The sequence below is a fragment of the Sinocyclocheilus anshuiensis genome, unplaced genomic scaffold (genome assembly GCF_001515605.1).
Source record: "Sinocyclocheilus anshuiensis isolate Anshui unplaced genomic scaffold, SAMN03320099.WGS_v1.1 scaffold1709, whole genome shotgun sequence".
Lineage (NCBI taxonomy): Eukaryota > Metazoa > Chordata > Actinopteri > Cypriniformes > Cyprinidae > Sinocyclocheilus > Sinocyclocheilus anshuiensis.
In genome coordinates, this window is record NW_015541051.1 from 244,747 (window position 1) to 261,945 (window position 17,199).

General features: G+C 37.1%; 2 protein-coding genes and 1 pseudogene across 2 annotated transcripts; 2 read left to right on the forward strand and 1 right to left on the reverse strand.

Moving 5' to 3' along the window:
- Positions 1 to 1,313: 1,313 nt before the first annotated feature.
- On the forward strand, positions 1,314 to 11,809 carry LOC107690623 (DNA excision repair protein ERCC-1-like; annotated as a pseudogene).
- Positions 11,810 to 11,943: 134 nt separating this feature from the next.
- LOC107690624 (granzyme B-like) lies at positions 11,944 to 13,498 on the forward strand (the record flags this gene model as incomplete). Its single annotated transcript, XM_016489004.1, has 5 exons — positions 11,944 to 11,947; positions 12,324 to 12,468; positions 12,633 to 12,801; positions 12,879 to 13,139; positions 13,361 to 13,498. Coding segments are annotated over exons 1-5 (717 nt in total), but the record flags the coding sequence as incomplete, so codon positions are not given.
- A 1,147-nt stretch (positions 13,499 to 14,645) lies between these two features.
- LOC107690631 (rab-like protein 3) lies at positions 14,646 to 16,904 on the reverse strand. Its single transcript, XM_016489011.1, has 8 exons — positions 16,838 to 16,904; positions 16,448 to 16,539; positions 16,221 to 16,350; positions 15,992 to 16,106; positions 15,708 to 15,858; positions 15,502 to 15,573; positions 15,369 to 15,407; positions 14,646 to 15,208 (listed from the first exon to the last, which is right to left on the reverse strand). The coding sequence occupies exons 1-8, from the start codon at positions 16,881 to 16,883 to the stop codon at positions 15,140 to 15,142; spliced, it is 714 nt and encodes a 237-aa protein (XP_016344497.1). The 5' UTR covers positions 16,884 to 16,904; the 3' UTR covers positions 14,646 to 15,139.
- Positions 16,905 to 17,199: the final 295 nt, after the last annotated feature.

The following is a 17,199-nucleotide window of genomic DNA, read 5'->3' on the forward strand; positions in this document are numbered from 1 at the left end:
TTTAAACAATGGACATGAACACACACACACACACAACCCCAATACATACATCAAAATTGTAATTGTTCTGATTAAGAATTTATTTTGTGGTAAATGAGTGAAGAAGAAGAATATTCTAATAATTATAATTTCACACATTAAGGTTATAGCCTACCCAAGAGTAGCAAATTGGCTTATCACCTTTACCCAGAGTCTTTTGCTCCACAGGCTACATATACAGCCCCACTCACCTTAAAACTCTAACTGTGTCCTTGTCATACTATGGTTAACCAGACAAATCTTTCATGGTAAGCTCACACGTGTGTGTGTGTGTGTGTGTGTGTGTGTGTGTGTGTGTGTGTGTGTATGTGTGTGTGTGTGTGTGTGTGTGTGTGTCCGTACTCTCTTTCAGCTTATAATATTGTCTGTTTTGACCTGAACAGTGACTGACATACATTGGTATGATGCCAAAGATTTGTGTGTGTTGTTTAAATGCATAGCATCTCTTGGAGGGCATGAACATTGTCTCAGAATGAAGCTGGCACCATCTGTCTGTGGGACCCACGATGCTATGGCACAGTGGCAGGACGCCCCGAAACGCCATCCACATACACAGACAAACAGGGTTAAATGGGCAATACACAGATGTCTGTCAGACTTTGGGTTTCTTAATTGGATAACCTCTAATTTATCAAAAACACTGAACATGATGTTCTGAGGGCCGAGAGGAGAAGATGAAGCCATGAATGAGAATTCAGTTAATGTCCATTAATGAACGATTGTTTATATTATTAAAAAGAAATAGATACAAAAATAAAAATAAAAAAAGCTATTTAAATAGTCAAGAATTATAATGAGAGGTTTTACACTTAAACAGATCATGGTACTTTGGGGATTGTTGTCACATGGAAAAGTTGTCACAATTACTATATTTCAGAAAAGGTTGTGAATCAGATGTCCAGTTATACAAATAGTTGTTTCTAGCAGTGTTTTCCCCACATTATTATTATTACTATTATTTTTTTAATAAACTGTTATTTCTTTTCCTGAGAAATAATGGTGTGCTCCTTAAGTCTGAACTGTAAATTACCATATTATTATATTGAAAACCTACGTTAATAACAAAAAAATATGTTTAACAATATGCTTGTTAAACATGTTTAACAAAAAATCGATAGGCTACATTTTCACGATATTTGAAAAAATACCCCATTTGTGGAAACTATAAAAATCTGATGCAATGTCGCCATCTGTCGATTAGTATGAGCAGGCGTTGCAGTGTCTATCGATGTTTCTGTGTTTGACACTTTTGTCTGACAGTTTGTTCAGCTGCGATGGCGGTAACGTTAGATCAGGGGTGCCCAAACTCGGTCCTGGAGGGCCGTTGTCCTGCAGAGTTTAGCTCCAACTTGCCTCAACACACCTGCTGGTAAGTTTCTAGTATGCCTATAAGAGCTTGATTAGCTGCTTCAGGTGTGTTTGATTAGGGTTGGAGCTAAACTCTGCAGGACACCGGCCCTCCAGGACCGAGTTTGGGCACCCCTGCGTTAGATGGACTCGTGTGTTTTTAGTTTCACTGGTTTGTGCATTTGCTGATTAATTAATAAACGGGAAAAAAGAGATTCAATATAAATTTGGACGACACCGCGTTCACAAAAGAAAGAAGTCCGGTGGGTTTTTCCCCCCTAATTATGATTATGTTGCTATAGTGTGTTGTAGTGACTGCTAACTGTGAGAATGGAGGTTTCGAACCCCACAAAGCTTCATACATAAACTATCACCTATCAAACTAATCAGTGGGATTGAACCTGTAATGCACGTACTTTAAGTATCCAAACTGCGTTAAACAGCTCTACTAAAAAAAGTTAATAGAGACTATTATGTAAAGTGAGGTCTGTCACCCTTACAGACTACGTTAAACCAATAAAATCACAAGGGCGATCTGCCAACTTCATGTGCAACTTTCACACACTTTGCAAGTGTACCCGTAACAAGGTGTTGATGACTCAAAACATACTTGAAGCATCACATTGCCCACCACAACAGGAACAGCCCAGCACATGAACTACTCTCGGCCTACACGTGCAAAATTTGCTAAATTAAAAAAACAAATGTTTAGTTCATCCAAAAATGACATTTATGTCGTTTACTCACCCTTAATCCAAACCCATTACTCGATAATCCCTTTTCTCTGTGGGTCATAAACGGTGGAAGAATATATTCGCTACTCTTGAAGCCCTACTAGGCCAAGTTTTTTTTTTCTTCTTTTATGTTTTCTCATCTGCAAATCAGTTAATTGGCATAAATCATTATCGGCATACAGTGGGTACGGAAAGTATTCAGACCCCCTTAAATTTTTCACTCTTTGTTATATTGCAGCCATTTGCTAAAATCATTTAAGTAAATTTTTTTTCCTCATTAATGTACACACAGCACCCCATATTGACAGAAAAACACAGAATCGTTGACATTTTTGCAGATTTATTAAAAAAGAAAAACTGAAATATTTTCTTTTTTTTTTTTTTCTTCACAAAATAAATATTTAACTTATTTTCTTAATTGTTTGTGTCATCATAGTTCTACACTTCTTTTTTAAACATGATATTTTCTAATGGATTTTCTTGTTGCATATTTGAAAGTGAGTCATGGACAAGGCTAAAACAATAAAAATCTGGTGTTCAGTAAAGACATGGTAAAAAGTGTCCGAGACTGTTTTAATGTGACCTTCATATAACAAAAAAGTTGTAAGTAAGTTGTAAGAAACCTTGACTAACATAACATCATAAGTGGATTTAAAAAAAAGAATGGTACAAAAGTGCATATGGCCGCTTAGATTCCATTAAAGCACTCAAGTGGCAGTGTTTCTTAAATGACTCGAGTAACCCAGTTCCTTTTGTTCACACAGGTGGCATCTTTATTTAAGGCCAAAGATGGTCAAGTAGAGACCTCGTCTGCTCAGAGTGCTCCTCCAGCTTCTGGCCAATCACTGTCCTATGCAGAGTTTGTTGTTCAGAGCAAAAACAGGGCTCTTCAGGGAGCAGCCCATGGACCAGAGAAACAAAGTAGGAGCGATGCTGCAGGGCAAAGCAGTGTATACACAGCTGGTAGTGGATCAGTTAGTACGTCCTCCACAGACTCTGGAATACCTGAGACTGAGCAGCAGGGACCAGAAAAAGTACCAACAGAAGATCAAACGAAAGAGGGAAGTCAGAGTTCGGAGAGTTGTATCATTCCTCCTCATCTCTTTGGATCTGGAAACAGTATTATTGTCAGTCCTCGACAGGTCTGTATAATGTATGTTCAATAAGGCAATGCTCAGTAATTTTACTTATCCATTTATAGAAAGAAATAAACTGTACTTCTGAGAAATTCTCTGGTGTGAAGTAGCAGAATATATTAAATGGATTTCATGCATCCATGCAAATACGTGTCAGTATAAACATCCAAACATAATTCAAAATAAACTGACTGTAACTGTTAGTTGATTTGCACAATATAACATGCAAATGTAGAACATGATTATATAATATTATGTATTCTTCTGTCTATAGAGAGGCAACCCCATCCTAAAGTTTGTGAGAAATGTTCCTTGGGAGTTTGGAGAAGTTGTGCCAGACTATGTTTTGGGGCGGACAACCTGTGCTCTTTTTCTCAGGTGGTTTTTGATTTGGTATAGTACAGAGAAGATATATTACACTGGTTAGAAAATTAAATGATTTGTAATACTACAGTTGTCAGTGTTTTGTGCTGTATGCCTCTCTTAAAAAATAAATTCAAATCAAAATACCTATTCAAAATAGGAATCCAAATATATACAAAGGAAACCTAGAAGCTTCACCAATCATGTACATAAATATGGAACCAGTGCTGTTTTGCACATTTGAGGCCAATTCCAAATCAACTTATTGTTGGCTTTTAACGCAGTGAATCATGGAGGAAAGAAAGTAATAAGCTGATATTTGTATGATGTCAAAACCTGCCCCAGATTTGTATATTAAAAGTTATGAAGTATAGCAAACCCTACTGTAACCTTTATCTGCTTACCACTTGAATGTGTATTTTAAATCGGTGTTTGTTATTAAATTAGTTACTGAATGTCTATGCAGATATTTTAAATGCTAAGAAACCGTAAATAATACTTTATTAATATTTAATGCAGTGAAATGTTGAGTGTTAAAATATAGAAACCTGGGTGCAAGCATGTGTATGTGCACTTAAAACTCATTTTGTAAGTGTTATGTGAGAATGGAATCCTCTCAGTTAGTCAGGTATGAAACCACATCATCCTGTCTTTGCAAAGAAAATGAGTGAGAAGGTAGCAGACATGTTGTTGCTGACAATCATGATTGGTATGAAAACAATACATCGTAGATAATGTAGAATCAATTGAGAAATGTAAATTAACAAGCATTTTGCTTGTGGCTTGTTTCTGTGTATAATAATGTAATTTAATGTATATTCACTCACCCTCACCCTCCACTTGTTCCAAACCTGTATAAGTTTCTTTCTTCTGTTGAGCACAAAAGAAGGTATTTTGAAGAATGCTGGTAACTGAACAGTTAACAGTATTGACTTCCATAGTATTTTTTCCGTACTATGGAAGTCAATGGCTACCATCAACTGTTTGGTTACCAACATTCACACAGGTTTGGAACAACTTGTGGGTGAGTAAATCATGTGAATATGAATCATTGCAAAGGTTTTTAGTCCCTTAACCAATGGTTTAATTTTACTAAATTGCAAATGGAAAATGGAAATTCACTGTTTCTATAGGTCTTTAATTCACCAACCATATATCAGTACAGTGTGTGATGCTTTAGTTTCTCTTTTTCTCAATGACCACAGTGTGCGTTACCACAATTTGAACCCTAGCTACATCCATGAGCGTCTAAAACAGTTGGGTCAGAGTTTCACCCTGAGAGTGTTGCTTAGTCAGGTATGAAACCACATCATCCTGTCTTTGCAAAGAAAATGAGTGAGAAGGTAGCAGACATGTTGTTGCTGACAATCATGATTGGTATGAAAACAATACATCGTAGATAATGTAGAATCAATTGAGAAATGTAAATTAACAAGCATTTTGCTTGTGGCTTGTTTCTGTGTATAATAATGTAATTTAATGTATATTCACTCACCCTCACCCTCCACTTGTTCCAAACCTGTATAAGTTTCTTTCTTCTGTTGAGCACAAAAGAAGGTATTTTGAAGAATGCTGGTAACTGAACAGTTAACAGTATTGACTTCCATAGTATTTTTTCCGTACTATGGAAGTCAATGGCTACCATCAACTGTTTGGTTACCAACATTCACACAGGTTTGGAACAACTTGTGGGTGAGTAAATCATGTGAATATGAATCATTGCAAAGGTTTTTAGTCCCTTAACCAATGGTTTAATTTTACTAAATTGCAAATGGAAAATGGAAATTCACTGTTTCTATAGGTCTTTAATTCACCAACCATATATCAGTACAGTGTGTGATGCTTTAGTTTCTCTTTTTCTCAATGACCACAGTGTGCGTTACCACAATTTGAACCCTAGCTACATCCATGAGCGTCTAAAACAGTTGGGTCAGAGTTTCACCCTGAGAGTGTTGCTCGTCCAGGTCGATGTGGTGAGTCTGTCTGTTTGTCTAAATCACTAATTAACTCACTTTTCTTTGTCTTTCCCATTCTTCACCCTTTCTCTAATGTGTAGGGTTATTTAAATCTTTTTTTGAATTAAATGCTAATTAAATCTTGATGGTCAGTAAAAAATAGCCTTAGTGCCAGATTTTGACATTTTAAGCAGCTCTAATTCAGTTAGAGACTGTTGATGTTCATGTCCCATTTCTCTCTACCCCATTTTTCAGAAAGACACTCATCATGCACTGAAAGAGCTTGCTCGAATATGCATCATGGCTGACTACCCTCATTTTGGCCTGGAGGTAAGGGGATGGTTCAAAATAATCAAGCGGAAGGGGAATTCCCTTAGTGGCTTGTGGAAATATAAGGTGTTAAAGGGGTCCTATTATGCTCTTTTACAAAGTCTTGATTTTGTTTTGGGGGTGTACTAGAACATGCCCTCATGCTTGGTGGTTCGAAAAACATTATTTTTCACATAATTTACATGATTAAAATACCTTTCTCCCCAGGAAAAAAGTGAAAAAGCATAATAGGACCCCTTTAAAGTTACAACGCTGTTAGTTTTTAGTGCTTCAATTTTAGTTTCTTTAACTAAACATATCAGTTTGTGTGTCCTGAAGAAGCAGGCCATTACCTTGAGACATATAAATCCTACGAGAAGAAACCTGCAGATGTTCTGAAAGAACAAGTGGAGAAAAATTACCGGTCCCAGGTTAGAGCACAAAAACCTATTAATAAATCGTTTTTTTATAAATATAAAATATAAATTAATAAATAATTATGTTTGGTTCATTTCATTGCACTGATGTCATTATTCTTATAAAACATTCCTGATAATTTATTGTCATTTTTAATACTTCCTTTTTGTTTGACAGGTTACAGATTGTTTAACCACAGTAAAGTCTGTCAATAAGACAGATGCCATGACTCTCCTGTCTACGTTTTCTGTAAGGAATGCTTTTCCTTTATATGTTGCACATTTAGTGTTTTACTTACACTACTGTTCAAATGTTTGAGGTCAGTAAGATTTTTTGAAATAAATTATTTTTTATTCAGCAAGGGCACATTTAATTAATCAGAAGTGACAGTAATGACTTTGACATTGTTACATAAAATCTCTTTGTTCAAATAATTGCTGTGTTTTAAACTATGTATTCATCAAATCTTGAAAAAATGACATTTTCCAGAGTTTCCACAAAGATATTAAGTACCACAACTGTTTTCAACATTGATAATAAGAATTGTTACTTGGGACAAAATGATTGATTTCTGTCATGTGCCACTGAAGTAATGGCTGCTGAAAATTCGGCTTTGCAATCACAGGAATAAATTACATTTTAAAATATATTAAAATAGAAAATGGTTATTTTAAACTCACATTTTTGATCAAATAATTATGTAGTCTTGGTGAGCTTAAAAGGCTTCTTTCCAGTCAGTCAATCAATCAATCAATCAATCAATCAATATTACCAACCTTAAACTTTTAAAATTTCATAAAAAAAGCCCATTGCCAATAAACTTGAAAAACTTGTATGTTCTTTTATGTTGATGCCATTTATCTCTTCAGTCTTTGGAGGGCATCATTAAGGCATATGGATGAACTAGTTTTGTGTCCTGGACTTGGTCCACAAAAGGTGTGTAGAGACACTTTATGTTTTGAGCAGTTGATTTTACAGTGGGGAAAATTTGATCCCCTGCTGATTTTGCAAGTTTGCCCACTTACAAAGAAATGAAGGGTCTGTAATTTTTATGGTAGGTTTATTTTAACGTATAGAGACAGAATACCAACCAAAAAATCCAGAAAACACATTATATAAAGGTTAGAAATTGATTTGCATTTCAGAGAGTGAAATAAGTATTTGATCCCCAGGTAAAACATGTAGCGTCTGGACCAATCAAACACACAATATATATTTTGTTAGCTATATTTAACAAATACTCTGTAACACCCCTCAGTTAACAAGCCATATGAGGACCTATGGACCCTTCCCCCGAAATGCGTAACACCCCAGGAAAGCATAACAGGCCTCTGGTTCCATGGCAACCAAAGCTGATATCACAATAATGTACAGTATGTGGAAAATAATGTTTTTTTTTACTTTAAACCGCATAAACATATTTCATTACACCAAATACACCAAATAATGTTCTTTTTAGCAACATCATATGACCCCTTTAAGCAGCAGTATAACACATAACATGATGATGGTACACCAATCGAATTAGACATTGAATAGCAGGAGCTGCACTGAGTACAGGGCAGACAACAGAAACAATAGCATATAGGGCTGCGCAGAGTAATTACTGTGCTAGGCAGCAAACACACATGAATAGAGAGGTAGCATAAACGTGAATCAGTCATCCACCGACAGCACTTGGGAGGCTAAGGACTGAGCGTTCAGCTTGTAAAACCTGGCGAAGGTATTCTGAGAAGACCAGCCGGCTGCAAAGCATATATCCTGAATAGACATACCTCTCGACCACGACCAGGAGGCGATAGCTCTTCTTGAGTGGGCCCTAATGTGCAAAGGACATTCCAAGCCTTGGCTCGTATAACAGCCGTGTTAGCATCCACAATCTAGCGGGAAAGTCTCCTTTTTGACACAGCCCGGCCCTTCGCACAACCACCGTAGCACACGAAAAGCTGGTCAGATTGCCGAAAGCTGGCCGAACGGTCAATGAAAATCCTCAAAGCCCTGACAGGGCACACCGAAATCTGAGCGTCCGCATCACGTGACTCAGAAGACAGGGCAGACAGTGAAACAGATAGTGATTTAGGCACGTAGCTCGATCTCGGCCGGAGAGTGACGCTCCAGTCACCGGGTCCGAAGCAAATACAATCGCTGTCCACAGAAAACGCATGTAAATCCCCTATGCGCTTAGCCAAAGCGAGGGCAAGAAGAAGTGCCGTTTGAGAGATGGCTCCTTCATAGCAATGGATGCTAAAGGCTCGAATGGTGGTTGTGAAAGAGCTCTTAACACCACCTCTAGGTCCCAGGGCAGAACTGAAGGCGGACGCGGGGAATGCAACCTCCTCGCCCCCTTAAGAAATCTCACCACCAGCGCGTGCCTACCGATCGATTGCCCGCCCAGCGGGGAACGAAATGAGGCAATAGCGGCCACGTAGACTTTCAGTGTTGATGGCAGAGATCCACTATCCAGTCTGTACTGTAGAAAACGCAGCACATCCGACACGGAGCAAGCAGCCGGGTCGATATGAACATCATGGCACGGCACCACAAACACTCCCCATTTTAGAGCATAAAAAAACGTCTCGTGGAGGGCGCCAGCACCTCCGAGAGCGTATCAAGCACACGAGAATGCAGGGCGGTCAGCTCCTCTGATATCCCCGAAGCAGCCACACATGATGGCTCAAAAACTCTGGGTTGGGGTGCCACACCGAGTCGCTTGTTTGAGACAGCAGATCCTTCCTGATGGGGATTGGCCAGGGCGGCGCCACCAGCAGCTTTGTCAGGTCTGGGAACCAAGGCTGGTTTGGCCAGTTCGGGGCGACGAGTGTCACCGAAGCTTCCTCCTCCCTGATCTTGCATATCACCAGCTGCATTATCTTGATCGGAGGAACGCATACAGCCTGGCTGCTGGCCAGTGCGATGTCAGAGTCAGGAGACCGGGGATGTGCGCTGCTCTGATGGAGAGAAAGTGACGGTCCGCCCATAGCAGGAGATTCGCTGCTTGCTTGTACAAAGCCCTGGAACGTACGCCTCCTTGGTGATTTATGTACGAGACCACGGACATGTTGTCGGTGCGAATCAGTACCTGTCGCTGTTCCAGCTGCGGCCGAAAATCCTTTAGAGCTAAGAACACTGCTTCCAGCTCTAAGCGGTTTATGTGCCACCGGCTCTGAGGTTCTGATCACAGCCCTGAAGCCGGCATGCCCTCGCACACTGCTCCCCATCCGCGAGTCGACGCGTCCGTCCACGACACGTGACGTAATCAAGCCCAGGGAAACCCCCCTGCTGAAGAGTTATTTTCGCCACGGCCTTAGGGCTTCGATGCAGCCGCGGGAGACCGCGATGTGCAAACGGTCCGAAGTCCACGCCGTCCAAGGGACTCGAGATTTCAGCCATAACTGCAGCGGGCGCATGTGTAGTAAACCCAGATGACATACTGATGCCGCTGCCATGAGTCCCAGCAGCCTCTGATGAGATGACACATTCCAATCAAGTGAACAGAGCTGCCCAGTCTAAAATGGTGCAGGGAAGACAAAATGGCCGCCGAGCGCTCCCGATAGAGGTGAGTGCGCATCTCCACTGAGTCAAAGCACACTCTCAGATACGTTATTGACTGACTCGGGGTGAGAATGGTCTTACGCACATTCACACATAGCCCCAAGAACTCCAAGTGACGAAACAGTTTGTCTGTATGGCTGGCTATAGTGTGTCCCGTGACTGAGCTAAGATCAGCCAGTCATCCAAATAATTGAGAACACGCATTCCGCTTGCTCTGAGGGGGGCGAGAGCTGCGTCCATGCACTTCGAGAAAGTGCACGGGGCCAAAGCCAGCCCAAACGGGAGAACAGAGTACTGGTATTACACAGTTCGAGTAACAACACAGTTCGTTCTTGAACACCGCTTCTGCGTGTCAGAGCACGTGATATATTATAAGGAGTAACGATATGTTTTATGAAATGTAATGAAGTAAAAAGTACGATCTTATGCTTTGGAATGTAGTGAAGTAAAAGTAAAAGTTACTCAAAATAAAACTACTCCAGTAAAGTACAGATACTTGAAAAATGTACTTAAGTACAGTAACGAAGTAAAACTACTCCGTTACTGTCCACCCCTGCCAGGCTATAATGACGCAGCAGCAGAGTAGGACAGTTAAAACTGTATGACTGCAAAACCATAGTTAAAAAAATTTAACATTTGAAATACACAGTCTGTGTTACTACTTTACATAATATTTGCATTACAGAGTAAATTAGTTTACTTAATTAAATTAATTAGTAAATTAAATTAATTAGTACATTTTTCTTTTATAGGTTATGGACAAATGTGCAGAAGCACAAAAATAGCAATGTGCGCTAACAAAATAAATACAGTCGATTTTGATTTCATGTGTACTTTAATGCTTAAACTTAGACTGTACTTCTCAGTCAACAATTGCACCGTTTCCTTACATTTTTCTTCTCCTCACTGGTCTTCCTTTGGCTGGTAAGATGTTATTAATTTTAGTCTTTCTGAATTTGCATTGTGCATTGTTTTTTAAGAGCAAAAATTATTTGAAAGCTAGAATATGATTTAAATAAAAATTTGTAGAAATCATCAGGGTCCAAGTACCAACGGCTCATGCGGATGATTAGTTGTTGCAATTGAAATGTTTCTTTTCAAATATAATGTGGTTTTTACAGAAAATCCCATTTTGAATTTTCACCGATAGTTTGGGTTTGATGAAACGGGTTACAGCAACACGCTGGTGTCAAAAGGGACAGCTGACTTTCAAAAGAAATCACCCCCTCTAACAGTCAGAATGAAAGTGAGAACGAGAAGAACCACTGTAAATATTTTTACTATCATAAGATATTGTGATCAGAAGATATGTGGTGTACATGGACTGTGTAACATTTACATTTAGAAGAATTGCATGTCACAGATCATTTTGCAGATCAAAATAAAGAAATGAAAAAATTAGGTCCTTTTTATTTTATATATACTGTATTTCTTTAGTATGTGTAGTCTTCCAACCTTTCAAATGGTGTATTTATGTTTAAACTCTAATGTACAATGTTTTGTAGAACTGTAACTAATAAGTGAACACCCCAATAAATACATTTTCAGCTCAAAAGGATATACAACGTTTGTGTTTTTGTACATTGATAATATATGAAACTGCTTCAGTTGTACAGTACATAAACAAGCATATATTGATTGGTGCTTGCATGCCATTTTGGCCAGCAAAAATTATTAATTCATACATTTATAATATAGCAATACATGTGGTGAAAAAATACTACACAGAACAAATTTTCATAAACACAATGTGTTAGACAAAGTAAATAAACTGAATCAAAATCTGGTGCTTCTGAGCTGGTGCAGAATTTTACAAAACGTGTCTCAGAATGTCCTATTGTGTCGAGGTTTGTTAAGCTTTAAAGGGGTCATATGATGCTTTTTTAAAGATCATTATTTTGTGTATTTGGTGTAACAGAGTTTGGCAGATCAGCTTGTAAAAATGGGCATTGCCTGACCAATTAATTAACTTGTATCTTCGCAGTGCTTCGACAAATCAAAATACTTTTGATCCCTTTTTGCCAACACTGTCCCTAGTTGCTGTGCCTATTTTGGTGAAGATCAAACCAGCGACCTAGGAAGTCTTTGAAAATGTGTACGGCATTAAGCTAACTGAGACTTGTTATAGCACTTGCATATCATTGCCCTTTTGTTGATTTTGATTGCTTCCATTGTCCTCATTTGTAAATCGCTTTGGATTAAAGCGTCTGCTAAATGTCTAAATGTAAATGTACAGTATATACATATACACACACACACACACACACACACACACATATATATATATATATGTGTGTGTGTGTGTGTGTGTGTATGTGTGTGTGCGCCCACATACTTTCAAGGCAGAACAATAAGGAAAAAGAATGAGAAAATCTATACAAACACAGATTCCAGCACCTTTGGTGCTTGCACCCCTAAAATCCCAATTTCTCCTTAATCTGATAATGGTGTAAGTTTGGTTTTTGTCACAGGTGGCATGGAGAGTAGTATTTTTGGAGGAAAAGAGGCTAAACATCATTCCAGGCCTTACATGGTGTCTATTCAGTGCAAAAATCATCACACATGTGGAGGGATGCTGATCAGACAGGATTATGTACTGACAGCGGCCCACTGTTTGTCTCTGGCTGCATTATTTATGATGCTTTTCAAAAAGCCCTGTTGTAGCCTTGAGACTTTTTGAGTCTTTTTCGAGACTATTTTATGTGTAAATCTATGTTTAGTTATTCAAATACATTTAGACCAAAATACCTTCTTTAAACAGTTTTAAATTTTTTCCACAGTCGCAGTGACTTCTCTAGTCGAGACCACTTTGAGGTTGTTCTGGGAGCTCACAACATCAACAGGAAGGAGAAGACCCAGCAGAGAATTCCAGTGATTAAATACATCCAACATCCTATGTTTGAACGGAACAAGAAAGAGGACTGCAGCTATGATAAACTGTTAATAAAGGTATTTTCACCTTCACCTACTGTCACTCTATATTATGCTCTTTGTTTACTCTCTTTAAATTATTTTGCTATTTGCAGCTGAAGAACAAAGCCAAGCTGAATAAGTTTGTGAAAGTTATGTGTCTTCCTAAGAAAAATGGGAAAACACCAGCTAATGTTAAATGCTACATTGCTGGTTGGGGGTTGAAAACACCAAAAGGACAACAGGCATCAGATGTGATGCAGGAGGATAGTCTCAAACTGCAGGAGAACTCAAAATGTAAAATATGGTGGAAGCAGTACTTCAACACTGAGAGAATGATCTGTAGTGTTTCAGATGGGAAACATGCTTTTTGTTTGGTACTCTATATTATATTATATTATATTATATTATATTATATTATATTATATTATATTATATTATATTATTAATATACAAGCTTACCCCATACCAAAATCATGGATCTTTCTTATCTTTTTTTTTTTTTTTTTTTACAAATGTTTAAAATATTTAATTATATTATATTATATTATATTATATTATATTATTAATGTATTTCTCTATCCATCTTATTCACTAGGTGGATTCAGGAAGTCATCTTATCTGCTATACTAAACCACAAGGAATTGCTTCATATACCATTAAAAATAACTGTACAAATACCACATATCCACAAGTTTATGTTAAAATCTCCTACTTCCTCCCCTGGACTAAAAAGAAAATTAAAATGAATGATTGAATGAATGTAAATTGGATTTTACATTAAATGTTTTTCTCTTTTAGACAAAAAAAAGGATTTTTTTCCCGCTGCAACTGTCAAAATCTCAGTGCATTTGTTTTTATCCTGTTTATAGATTACTAATAAACAAGTGATAAGACTTGATTTCTGTATTAATTGATTGACCGTGAAACTTCTAGAAATAAAATTCACAGCAATATTCATTAAACCATTAGAAGATTTATTAATAATAATTGCTTAGAATATAATATATTTTATATATGTAGGTTCCATATAAGTGCCATAATAGCTGTAAGGGCCAATCTGGTCAATCTTAATATATATACAGTGGGTACGGAAAGTATTCAGACCCCCTTCAATTTTTCACTAACACTGATAAAATGATATGCAATAATTATATAAAATGATCTTTCCGTACCCACTGTATATATATATATATATATATATTTGATTTTGTTTCAAATAGCAGTTACTTTAACTGTGCAGGGGTTGGTGTGTGATTGTTTGATACTTATCTTAGTCTGTTCCTGCCAAAACCTCTTGAGTGATGCTGTGAAAAGTCCCCCTCTGAAATACCCCGTTTATATGCAAGCATGTGGTGAGAGGTATGAAAACTAGAGGTGTATTTGAGCCAAAGTTGAGAATATTATTAAAGTGTCAATATGTCTACTGTCTGTCTTATCAAAAGTAGATCTTTTCGTTGACAACCATCTAGAGTTGTAAATACTTAATATAAAGCTTTTCAGTATTTTGAAATATTCCAAGTTCAGATCCTGTTTGGGCAATGACCGGGCTCTTTGTCTGGCAGATGAATATCAGAGATAATAAGAGTTGGTGCTGATATGAAGTAAAATGCATCTCATGTTTTCTTATCTGCAACTGAATTATACCAAAGCATTTTGAGGTTGATAATTTAAGAATTATATATTTCACTTTTTGCAAAAAAAAATGTTTTAGATTTAATTAACTAATGTGACTGTGTACGTGCACCAAGGGCCATACAATTGTGGAGTTTGATTTATATGAATATATGTATATTTAAAGAAGTGGAAAAAGAAGAGCCAAACAGTTTATTCAAATTGATCTTTATTTATTGTTGATGTCTCAAGTAAATAGCTCTGTACATGCACAAAATTAAGAACTTGCTAATATAGCAAAGAATTGTGAATCAATTTTAACTTACAAAGATCAACAAAAAGGTAAATCTATGATAATATTAATTTCGTCCTTCAGATGACTGGTAGCAAATCCTAAAGATTAAGCAGAAATGGTTCAGGGTAAAAAAAAACAAAAAAAAACGTCATATGTCCTGAAATGATGCTATAAACAGGGAAACTGTTTACGTTACCTTTTACCAAAAAAAAAAACCTCATTAGTATAAGCAGTATACATGAGAAAGGGGCATTTCCTTGAGTCCAATTTTTCTACCTTTACATATGAAAATACAAATATCTCAGAATACAGGCGATGATCAATTCACAATAGTTCTGTCAAGGTAGGCTGGAGGTTAATGTTAAAAAACAACCCTCAAACTGATTGAACTTTGCAGAGAAACACAACAGAAGAATATTCATATGCTTGTCCAGGTTACAAGCAGGACTAAACCCACCAACCCAAAGTCTATGTGTAAACTCCATCATTGTGGAAACTCTTGAAATTAAAGCGCCTCCTGTCGGTGAAATTCTGCATCTAGGGAGAAAAAAACATAATAGATTATTAAATAACAAAACAATAATGCATTACTCTACATTAGAATTATAAATGAATTACATATACAGTCTGATTTAGAATATTATAAACATGTACAAAAATGTGGTCACATGCAAACAGAGAAAGCACACACTCTCACCTGGCTAGGGTCTCTTGTGAAGTATCTCTTCTCTATTACCTAAAGAGAAAAAATAATAATTTACACACAACTTGCATATACACTGCACAGAGACACGGTATATCATATATTTTAGTTTCAGTGAAGTCCCTACCTTGTCAAAGAATCGGCTCAATTTAACAGCATTTGATGATCCAGCAGCAAGATACCGTGGATTTGTACAATCCTGAGAAGAAAAGCAGGACAAAGCTCAGAATTCATAAGTGCAAAATCCCCAAAGGAGATTTAATACAACAAATGGAGTTTTTTGCTTAATATTATACGAGTTTGGGTATTGTAACAGCACTAAAAAGCACACACCAAATTGATCTCTTCCGCATTAAAGTCTTCAGATAGAAAGGCAGTGCGGGTCAGCACATCATTCCTCTTGTTTTCCGGGATCTGATCAAATTTGGTGCCAATAAGCAGGAGAGGAACAGAGTTCTCTGCAAACTGTTCTCTGTCATAATCCCTGCAAGTGCAAAACATCACAATTATTTCTTTTTAACATATCTGGGAATTTATAGACAAAATAAAGTATGGTATTCTCTCTCTGTATTCTGATATATAATCGTTCATACATCCAGAAGTTAACCTTGACTCACCCATTTGACACAATGATGCCAGTTGGAGAGGAGTCTTTGCTCAGTGCCTCCAATGACCAGCGGTACAGATTCAGGGAGGATTTCTTGTTGGTCAAATCATGAACTAAAATAATACCTAGAAGGGAAAAAAGTGATTTAGCATTAAAGAAGAGTCATTACAAATATTCCAGCATGCTTTTTATTTGTACACATATAAGAACACATTTTAATGGTGTGTCTGATACTTAACCATTTACAGAATTGTAAAACACAGCTCTGGTGCTTTTAACACTGCTGGCACTGCCAACAGATCCCCCAACGTCCCAGAGTTCAATGTAGTATGTCTTCTCTTCTGGAGTGCCTTCTCTGTAGTCATGAACCTGTGAAAAGAATCAAGACTGAGTTTACTTTATTTCATAGGTTTATATGATAATGACACAGTAAATTAATAATAATCACTGCACATTGTCACTGTACCCTGACGTCCACTGAACAGCCCACAGTCCATGACGGATTCCCCAAAACTTGATTCTGGCAAAGTAAATGTACAAGAGAGGACTTCCCCACTCCTGTAAACAGACACAAAATAACACTGATTAGAACAGCAATACTGAGGCTCACAAAGTATTTATTTTTAAAAGAAAAAGTACAACATCGAAAGTGTGGTTCCTCATGATAGATATTCTCAAATAATAACGAACATAATAGTAATATTGTAGAAATCCAAGCAAATGTGTCAGGCTAATACTTCTAGCTTGAGTCGAATATTAGACAACACTCTTATATTTTAAATGTACATTCACAATATCTTTGAGGAGGTTACAGAAAAAAACAAGGTCGACAGATTATTTAGGTAATATTTATTACCAGAATCTCCCAAAACCAACACTTTCACCCTGTCCAAAGATGCCATTTCTTTCCGGAAGTACGCTGTGGTCTCTGTCCGTGTATGAGAACAAAATAAAAGTTGCAGAAATACGTGAAGACTGCACAGAGCTGAGTATAGTGAAAATCTAAGTCAATAAAACGGAAAGTATAAACTGAAAAAAAGAAAAAGAAATAAAGTTCTGTATTTAATAGTAGCCCTTGTGTGATATGTGGTTTAATTTTTATTATTAGCCTCGCTCGCTTGCGTTTAATATCAACATTACTACAGTTCTTTATAATATAATATAATATAATATAATATAATATAATATAATATAATATAATATAATATAATATAATAT